General features: G+C 31.9%; 1 protein-coding gene across 1 annotated transcript; it reads left to right on the forward strand.

Annotated features, from left to right (window-relative positions):
• The first annotated feature begins 4,182 nt into the window (after positions 1–4,182).
• Positions 4,183–6,245, forward strand: LOC127265102 (protein DETOXIFICATION 48-like). Its single transcript, XM_051294788.1, has 2 exons — positions 4,183–4,373; positions 4,572–6,245. Exons 1-2 carry the CDS (start codon positions 4,257–4,259, stop codon positions 6,045–6,047), a joined length of 1,593 nt encoding a protein of 530 aa, XP_051150745.1. The 5' UTR covers positions 4,183–4,256; the 3' UTR covers positions 6,048–6,245.
• The last annotated feature ends 4,562 nt before the right edge of the window (positions 6,246–10,807 follow it).

Below are 10,807 nucleotides of genomic sequence, written 5' to 3' on the forward strand. Positions count from 1 at the left end.
AATGATTAAACAAGTTAAATACAACTGATCACAGGATTTGTCTTAATGTGTGACCAACAGTGTCGACTACTTTGCCATATGCATCTTTAGGGGTAGTGCTGGGCGTATTTATCTTTCCAATTCTGATTTTAATTTCACCTTTTTGATCTTTTTGATAGATAGAAAATGGGGAAGCTAAGAGTTTACTTTTGGACCAGCCTTAAGTGTTTGACTTGTTGAGTTACTGAATTATAAGTAGATCTGATTTGAAGAACATGTAATTAAATACAGTAATGATGATGATAATGATAATAAGAGTAACGATATGCCTAGTAAATATTACAAAAGGAACTTACACTGTCATAGGAACTATGAGAACTTGTAACACTTTCTTTCCAAGTAGTCCAATGGCTTATGATCTTATCACGTAAGCTATTGAGCAATTGTCTACAAATAATGAAGTTTACTTTTAATCTTAATCAAGTGGAACTTTGTGCGGTGTTAATTTGGTCGAATAGTCCATATATTAATTGCTACTGAATATATAAATTGATGCATTACAATTAGAATTTTCAGATGGAACAATAGTACTGTTGTTATAAAATTTCTTGATGAATATTCTCCCGTAGTGACTATTCTTCCTGTTCGGAAATCTCCAGCATAGGTCTGTTGCCTATCTTCCACATTCTTCTTGAAGTTTATGGATTTATAAACTTTATAATTACAAAAGATTCCTTTAGATATTGATGCCCATGATTGAGAGAATACCCTGAATAAAGTTCTTAATAAACTATAAAAGATGCCTAATTGATGAAGATGATGGCTGACTTGTTAGTGTATACTAGAAGTTATCAAGAATAATAATAATAAAAAAAACCTTATGTCTTTTCTTCTCTTAAATCAACACTGTATCACTATGCATAGTGAAATATAATTGTAAGCTTTGCATGCTTTGATTCTAACATCACCCTTTCAGTTCGACTTTTCAATATTATGATGAGCTACAACTAATGGGATTTATTCCTGAAGAATGAAGATGCCATTTGTTTGGGAATTCTGTATGGCCATTAGGGATGCAATTCTGTTATGCCCATAGAATCTCTCACAATTTGCGCATTATCTGGGGAATGAGTTATTCTTGGTAGCTGGATTCAATTCTGTGAACCCTACTGCGTTCCTTATCGACGTACATGCTTCAATGCTCTGAATTGTCTTCGAAAAGCTTGGGTTAGATTTTTATGACTTGTCTCCTTTTCAGCATTCTTTTCTTCAATTTGCATCTTATCTTTGGAATAAATTCTTGAGTTTATTGCATTATCAGTAACTGTAAAGGCTGGTTTCTCTGTTTCTTGATGCCTAATGTAATGAAATGCATTGAATAAGCAATTTTCTTATGCTGTGATTGTAGGACACACTGAAAACTGTTTCCCATTTTGCTGGCTTCCAAAAACCTTTTAGGAAATTACTCAGTTGGAGTTTCGGAATTAATTAAAACGAAAAGAACATATTGTCTGTAGTGTGTTCTTTCTTTATTTAGTTACCATGTATCAGCAAATTTTACTAGTGATATTCACATTCTGAAAATGTGGTGTACTGCGTGATTTATCGAACTCTTTTATGAAGAATATGACACAGTTTCATATCAATTTTTACAATGAAATTCATCTTCTTACTATAATACAATGTGCACTTTCAAAACCAAAATGTTGCAGCAGCAGGTATTGACACCACTGTTAACACATTTTCTGCAGCACCAAAGCACGCGAAGCTCTCCATCATCGGCTGGCAATTTGTTGAGCCGGAAATACGCTGACACAGCGACACGTTCCCTCGGGTTAATCATTATCCATTTCCTTCCTCCAGAATTATTAAACAACTCATTTATTTTTGTAAATAAGTGTTTTGTAGTTTTCTTCTCAGAATATGGCTTGGGCAAAAGCAAAAATGATCAGACATACATACATACACACATTCAGTGCCTCTTGTTATTTCAAAAGATGATCATGATTCATGAAGGGGATATATTCTGTTGTGTTCTGTTGCATTGGCTACAAAATTTTGCAGGTACACAGAGTGAGAGAGAGAGAGACAGGCATTGCAGAGGCCACAAGGGGGGGTGGGATAAGGCCCCCACTTTGAGGGCACTGATCTTTTGCTGTGAAAAGGAGATACAATTTAAATGGTAGTGAATCCAGCACGTAGTTGGGATTGGGAAGTCATCCATTTTCAACTGGTTTGTTTCTTCCTTCCCTTTCTTCTTCTTGTTGTTGGTTTTTCATACAGTCTCATCTTCTTCTACTGATAATCATGGTGGTCCCTTATCTTGTTATTATTATTATAATTATGTGTATATGTATATATATATGTGTATGTATGTATCTATGTGTGTGTGACAAAACTTTCTTTTCACTACTGGGCAGAAGAGAGAGATTTGGTTGCTGCTTTTAGGTCACTTTTCTACCCCACCTGTTTATGGCTTTGAGTGAATGAGGATTTGGTGATTTAATATTAGTGCTAATTCTTGGATACATGTTGTTGTCAGTCAGTTTTACATCCTAAATGGTTCCAAAAGAAGATATTTTGGCTTTTTCATGTACCTTTAAATAGGACCATGTACCCTCCCATAATCACCCCCCTCCTAGAGCCTAGTGAGAGAGAGATGATTGATTATACATACATACACATATAGAATAGGTATGTAATGTAAAATGTGTATGTGTCTAACCAAGAATAAGATGGGGCCTAAAGGACAGGTGATTTTATGGATGAAGTTGTGCCCTTACAAAATGGGCAAGTAGCTAAGATATGTTTGGCTGTTAGAAACCAATCAGGAGAGAGGGCATCACATGCACTGTGACTCTCACTCTACTCTCTCTCTCTCTAAATGAATGAGGATATATTTGTAAATATGACATGCTTGCCTTGTGATATCCCAACATTTCCCTATTCTCCAATCCCCCATAGCCATACTTGCTTTTGTAAAATTTATTCTTCTGAATGTGTGTGTGTGCATATATGTATATATGTATCTATATGTATATATTGATGATATACATGCTTTTGGTTGGTCTGCAGGGGGATGAACACATACACACTATATATCAACATGCTCTGTCACCTCACAGCAGCAACTACAAGTAGAGGGAATTGGATTTGGATTGCTGCTTCTCTAAAGATACCCTTTTTAGAGAGAGAGAGAGAAGGGCAGTACAGGTAAAATCCATTGTGAAAGTTTAAAAAGATTATCCCTTTTGCATGCACCAAGAATGACAAAAAAAAAAAAAAAAAAATCACACCATTTCACAGAAGATAAGAAAAATAAAAATCTCTAATGGGAGGCTAAAAACTAATGCCAACCCCACAAATAATCTTTCACTTAGAAAGCTAATTTAATTATTTAATCACTCCCTATTATTGTTATATATACATATGCTTGTGAGAAACTTCAATTAAAATTTAAATATATATATGTATATATCTCACTGAAACACACGTCCACCACTATCAACTACACAATTTCACATTATTTAAAAGTGTAGTGTTGTTGTCAAAGCTGACAAATGTTAGCCAATGGCATATTATTATTCTTATCATATACTACTACTATATTTTAGTGTATATTTCTTGGGAATGAGTTTGATGAATAAATGTGAAATAAAACCGAAGTAGACAAGGTTTCTCAAAATTTTGGAGAATAATAGAATTTAGTTATTATATATATATATATATAATAAGTATTAGTGTAATATTTATGAAGATATTATTACATGTAAACAGTCGACAAACGATAGTATAATTTTTGTGTACACCTCACCCCATCCCCAAGAATTCCAAACTGAGGGAGAAACGAAACGATAATGGGAAGGACCCCCACCCCACAATGAACAGTTCCCACTTTGTATTACCAAATTAAGTTTCTTACAGTGCCGACACGTGTACTCATAGATAGATACACACACAGTGAACTGTATGCCTGCCTAGCTAGCTAGCTAGCCATCTCCCAATCGAATTGTTTGTTCCAACACGAAAATAAATAAATAAAAGATTCTTAATAATAATAATAACAATAAATAAATATTACATATATTCCCTTTGGCTTCTCCATTTCTGTCCCTCCTCTCCCAACACACTCTTTCATTGCCATTACCCTATATATACACACATCTCTCTCTCTCTCTCTCTCTATATATATATATATATCTTTGTAGTGTTTGTAATAACATTACATGACATTGGTTTCTTGAGAGAGAGCAGATCAAGAAGTGTCGTAATAAAGTATGTGCAATCCAAAACCCCATTTCATCAAATCCATGAACACTCCCACTCCCACTCCCACTCCCACTCCCACTAACTATGATCATCCACACCTCCATAAATGGCCCAACACTTCTGAGGTATACACACATATAACAAAACAAACCCACATGCATATATACATATATATATATATATATACACAATAATCAATCATTCAAGAAAAGGGTTCCTTAATTTGATCAAAAAATTTCAACATTATTGTATAGTAGTTGTCTTTTTTAGTTTATTAATATTCAATTCTTGATTTTGACCTAATTCATTAATCAATTACTTAGGTGATCCAAGAATTGAAAGAGATCGGGAAGATCTCCGGGCCAAGTGCTATTACAGGACTCATACTCTACTCAAGAGCTATGATCTCCATGCTCTTCCTCGGCTACCTCGGCGAGCTTGAACTCGCCGGCGGCTCCCTCTCCATCGGCGTCGCCAACATCACCGGATACTCCGTCATCTCCGGCCTCGCCATGGGCATGGAGCCCATCTGCGGACAAGCTTACGGAGCGCGAGAAATGCGCCTCCTCGGCCTCACCCTCCAGCGGACTGTGCTGCTGCTGCTCTCGACTTCGATCCCAATCTCGTTCATGTGGATGAACATGAAATCGATCCTGGTTTGGTGTAATCAGGACGTCGATATTTCGTCGGTGGCGCATGAGTTCATCGTCGTCGCGATACCGGACTTGTTCTTCCTCTCCGTCCTCCATCCGATGAGGATTTTTTTGAGGGCTCAGGGGATCACATTGCCGGTAACTTACTGTTCTTTGATCTCCGTCGTGATCCATGTGCCGCTGAATTATGTTCTGGTGGTGGGGTTGGAGCTTGGTGTGGGGGGAGTGGCGGCGGCCATGGCGGTCACGAATTTGAATGTGGTGGTTTTGGTGTGTTTTTATGTTTGGTGGTCGGGGGTGGGGAGGGAGTCGGGGTTTGGGGTCACCGGAGAATGTTTCAGGGGTTGGTCGGAGCTTTTGGCTATGGCGGTGCCGAATTGTGTGGCGGTGTGTTTGGAGTGGTGGTGGTATGAACTGATGATTATGCTTTGTGGATTGCTGGAAAACCCTAAATCGACGATTGCGGCGATGGGGATTTTGATCCAAACGACGTCGCTGGTGTACGTATTTCCGTCGTCGTTGAGTTTGGGGGTGTCGACGAGGGTGAGTAACGAGCTGGGGGCGCGGCGGCCGGGGAAGGCGCGGGCGGCGGCGGCGGTGGGGATGGCGGGGGCGGTGGGGATGGGGATGGCGGCGATGGGGTTTGCGGTGGGGATGAGGAGGCGGTGGGGGAGGCTGTTCACGGCGGATTCGGAGATTCTCGATTTGACGGCGGCGGCGCTGCCGATCGCCGGGTTGTGCGAGCTCGGGAACTGCCCGCAGACGACGGGCTGCGGGGTGTTGCGGGGCAGCGCGCGGCCGGCGGTGGGGGCGCAGATTAATTTGGGGTCGTTTTATCTGGTGGGGATGCCGGCGGCGTTTGTGATGGGGTTCGTCGCCGATTTGGGGTTCGCCGGACTGTGGCTGGGGTTGCTGGCGGCGCAGGCTTCCTGCGCCGCCCTGATGGTGGTGGTGCTGTGCAGGACGGATTGGGCGGCGGAGGTGGACCGGGCAAAGGAGATGACGGCGGCGGCGGCGGGGGTGGGTCTGCTGCCGGTTCCCGGCGAAGAGGAGTGCCGGAAAAGTGGGGTGAGTCAAATGCGGAGTCTGGACGATATTTTATGTGGGGATGATACGGAAACTGAAACTGATTCTCTGATTGTTTGATTCCATTTTCGATCATCGCTGTGATTTTCAGAGCAGGGAAAATTGAATTAGGGTTTTTGCGCCATTGGTGAGGAAGACGATGATGATGATGAGCAAATTGTTGAGTGTTGTACCTTTGGCTTCTGATGTTGTACTGTTGTAGCAGAGATCTTTTTCTTCTGATATTCTGTGTGTAGACTGCTACAGTTTCTTTCTTTAACCTATAATTATAATTATTGTTGTTATTATTATATTCCTTAATTAATTAATTAAATTTTTTATTTTATCATCTTTAATTATTATTTAAAGATAATGATATGATATGATAATTTGCAACCCTAGTTAGGGCACAACATTCGAAACCCAAAATGGAAGGGTTTTTAATTTTAATTTTTATTTTTTATACAATTTTCTATATATATCATATTTTTTTTATTATCAAAAATTATTTATATTTTATATGAAAAAATGATTTAAATCAAAATACTAAATAAATAAATGATAGGGAATTACGTTGAAATTGTTACTATATTAATTAATATTTTTTTCTAAATATTACCTATTAGGTATATTCATTTAAAATATTTATATAAAATATTTTAATCATATATTATATAATAAATTAAATATTAATTATTTTTTGCAACTAAAATTTAAACGGATAATACACTCCAAGTGGTTTGAAGAATCTTAGGAGGGGAATTGTTTTACTTAACTTTTTTTTTTTTTTGGCGTATAATAAGGTTTTTCTTTTAGTCAATAATAATATATTTTAAATTAACTATATACTCTCTTCATTACGAAAGATTTGATATATTTAGTTAGTTACGATATTTAATAAAATAATAATAATAATAATAATAATAATAATAATAATAATAATAGATTGTGCTATTAGTTTATTATTTATTTTTGCGAATTGTGTTGTTAATATTAATAAAATAAAATTTAATATATACAATTAAAAAAAATAAAATAGGTGTAATATAATTAGACAAAAGAAATATATTTATTTATTATAATTAATGTAAATTAATTTTATAAAAAAAATGAGGAATTTTAAATTTAAATAAAAATATTTATATAGTAAAAAAAATAAAATTAAAATTATTTTGAATGAATCACACATATAAAATATTTAACAAATATTAATTATATTTAAAATTGATAAATTTATTAAAAATAAATAAATAAATAAATATATATATATATATTATAATGAAAACCTCCTCACATATTATGAGGAATAGGGAGTATTTGATAAAAAAAAAACTAAGGGGTGTGTTTGTTCGGGACCCTAAAAATCAATTTTAGATTTAAAACATCACATCAATACCTATTTATATCGCATTATACAATTATTTAAATTCAAAATTTTTACTATTTAAATTCCAACTTAAAATTCAAACCCCCCAACAAACACACCCTAAAAATAAAGATACATACTTTATTATATATATATTTTTTTAAAAAAAAAGTCCTATAGTGACACACTTCCTAGTTCCTAGGCCTTTACTTTGAAATAATTTTTGAAATATATTTTAGTTATTCAGAAATTATGTTTAATTATTGTGCTTCTTTTGTCCAATAAAGTTGATGATCATGTAATTAATTTCATTTTTTAAACACTAATGATTGACCTAATTTTGAATTAAAAATACAGAAAATAAAAATAATAAATCTTGCCCCTCTTTTCCCTTTCCCCTTTGCACTTAAAAATTATATTCCAAAAATGGAACATTCTTTATATATATATATATATATATATATATAAAAGTTTCCTAGTAAAGGGATGTGATGACACCTGAAAATAATTAAATTTAATTAATTACTCATTTAATCTTATTATATATTATTGCCATAATTTAAAAATTATTATCATTTAATCTTATCTTATCATTGAGAAACTTTCACTTGAGATAAATTTTTATAAAATTATTCATAACAAAAGTACCACTCAAATTCATATAACTATAAACCCTAAATATAATAGGTTTGTACATTATATATATATTTTTTAATGAATGTATTTCTTCATTTTGTGTATAAAGAATTTGATTGGTATTATAAAAAAAATAATAATAATATTTTAGGTTGAATTACTAACTTTTTGTAAATGAATAAAATGTATTTATTATATCCTTTTAATAATATTTAAGGAGAATCAAACCCAAAGTGTCAACAATTATAAATAATTTCATGCAAGAGTATTATGATAAATAATAATATTACCTCAGTGCATATTCTAATTTTTTTGCTTTTATTTTTTATTTTTGCAATTACTTTTACATAAACATATAAACATTTAAAAAATTAAAAATAAAATTATAAGTACAAACTAATAAATCATCCAAAAAACAATAATAATATAAAAATGCCCGTTACAAAGGAAGGGGGAGGAGCGGCCACATGTTTCGTTGTCAAAATTTGTCCAAATTTTACTATTTATTATTATTTTAAAATATCAAATCAAATAATTATTATTTATTATTTATATTATATTAAAAATTAATTTTATATTTAATACATCACATCATTATTATTATTATTATTATTATTATTATTATTATTATTATTATTATTATTATTATTGGGTAAAAGATTTCTTGGCAATGTGGTACGCCCACACCCATTATTGATCATTATATAATTAATTTTATGATGCCTAATCAAAAAACAAACAAACACATTCATAATTTTTAGTTTTTGTAAATTAAATTAAAGTATTACGATTGGATAACTCATCGAAACTTGAAACTAAATTTTAATTTAATTTCTAGGGATTGTATTAATTGTATTTTTGTGCCCATGTCACATATAGCACATAAATTGTTATAATATATATATATATATATGCATCCCACCAAATTTGACATATACAAATTCAAATATTTCAATTACCATGAAAAATAATCTACTAATTAATTATGCATATGTAAAATATCTGATTGATTATTATTGTATGAATTGTTTGGAGACGCATATATAAAACAATTCAATAATTGTATATAATTATTTAAAATACTGTTTCCAAGAATTACAAACAAGCTACTACAAGTGAATAATTTTAAATTTGTAAAAACATCAAACATATATATATTATTTATAATTTAATTTGAATAAGAAGGGAAATCCCATAAATAAAAATAAAAATTACACAACTAATTAATAGTTTCATAAATAATTTTAAGGCTAAATTGCACAAAATCTACCTGTGGTTTCACGAAATTGCGTCAAATCTCTCATACTTAAAAAAATTGCGTCAAACTCCCTTGTGGTTTCATAAATTCTGCGTCTAACCCCCTCGACGCTCCTTATTTAACGGTATTTGACCCAAATACGCCAAAACTGCGAATAAATTTTTAAATCTCAATTTTTAAATCCCTAAAATTACAAATATATTTATTTTTCTTATATTTAGCTTAAAAAACAATAAAAATAAACTCTTAAAACTTGAGAAAAATAGCTAATTTTGAGTATATTTACTATTTTTTGAGGCTAAATATAAGAAAAATAAATATATTTGTAATTTTAGGGGTTTAGAAATTGAGATTCTAAAATTTATTCGTAGTTTGGACACATTTAGGTCAAATACCGTTAAATAAGAAGTTTAGATGTAGAGTTTATGAAACAACTAGGGAGTTTGATGCAATTTTGAAAATATTGGATATTTGACGCAATTTTATAAAAGCACAAGTAAATTTTGTGCAATTTAACCTAATTTTAATGCAGCATTAAGTAGTAGTGCATATTAAGTTGATCAAATATGTATAAAGAGATTTATACATTTAAATAATGTTTAATTTATAGATTATGAGAAAGGGAATCCTTTTAGTGGGCGATTTATTAATATATAATATATATATATTAATTTGTATTTAAACCAATCGCAACACTTTTCCAGCGCTTCATCGGTACTTGTTACCGAATAAAATCACGCCACGTGTCACCGAAAAGTGACACGGAATAGCCGGCCAATCTTTGTCGGTCGGTCGGTCATCTGCCACGTGTCTGGCTATCATTTCTAACCCTTTTATCGTACTTTTATTTACAGTATATTGATAACTAGAAATACGGAAGAGTTTTTGACATTTTTGTCGTTTGACTTTATATGTATGTATAATAGTATGTTTGTAATTTTTTTAAAAAAATTAAAAATATTTTGATATTAATGTATAATTATTTTTTTTTAAAATAAAAAAAATACTTTATAAATAATCATCCAAAATGCCGTTATAATGAAATATTGGCTTATGTTTCCAACTAGCTATTTATTGGATATCATATTTTTATTTATATTTTTTGTTTATTTTATTAGAAATGTAACTTTCTATTTGACAACTATCATTGACATATTAATATATAATTAATTATAATACTCAATCTTTTTTGGCCTAAAAAGGTAAGTTTGTATATTTTAATCAAGTAAGAAATCAATTTTAATTGCAAGTAATTCAAATATATACGAGTTTGGATTATGATGGGAACACTCAAATTTGGTGTACAACTCAAGTTCAAGAAATCTTTGCTTTAATATTATTTCATATTTTGATAAATGTCAATAATAAAATTAGAATAAATTTTATTTGAATTTTATTAGACTTTTCTTAGTAATTTATATGTTATGAGAAATTGTATGCAAATACAATTTATAACTAAATGAATATATAAGGATTTATATCGATTTTTTTTTTTTTTAAAATTGTTGTTAGGTAAATATGATTGTTTAGATTTTTTTCTTTAAATTTTTAACTATGAGGACTAATGAAAAATATTATTAA

Source organism: Andrographis paniculata, unplaced genomic scaffold (genome assembly GCF_009805555.1).
Source record: "Andrographis paniculata isolate CXL003 unplaced genomic scaffold, ASM980555v1 Contig71END, whole genome shotgun sequence".
NCBI classification, from domain to species: domain Eukaryota; kingdom Viridiplantae; phylum Streptophyta; class Magnoliopsida; order Lamiales; family Acanthaceae; genus Andrographis; species Andrographis paniculata.

Bases quoted from the DNA above. Each gene is read 5' to 3' on its own strand.
- LOC127265102 (XM_051294788.1), top strand. From the start codon at position 4,257: ATGTGCAATCCAAAACCCCATTTCATCAAATCCATGAACACTCCCACT. The intron at 4,374-4,571 runs GTATACACACAT...TCAATTACTTAG, and splicing joins AATGGCCCAACACTTCTGAG to GTGATCCAAGAATTGAAAGA.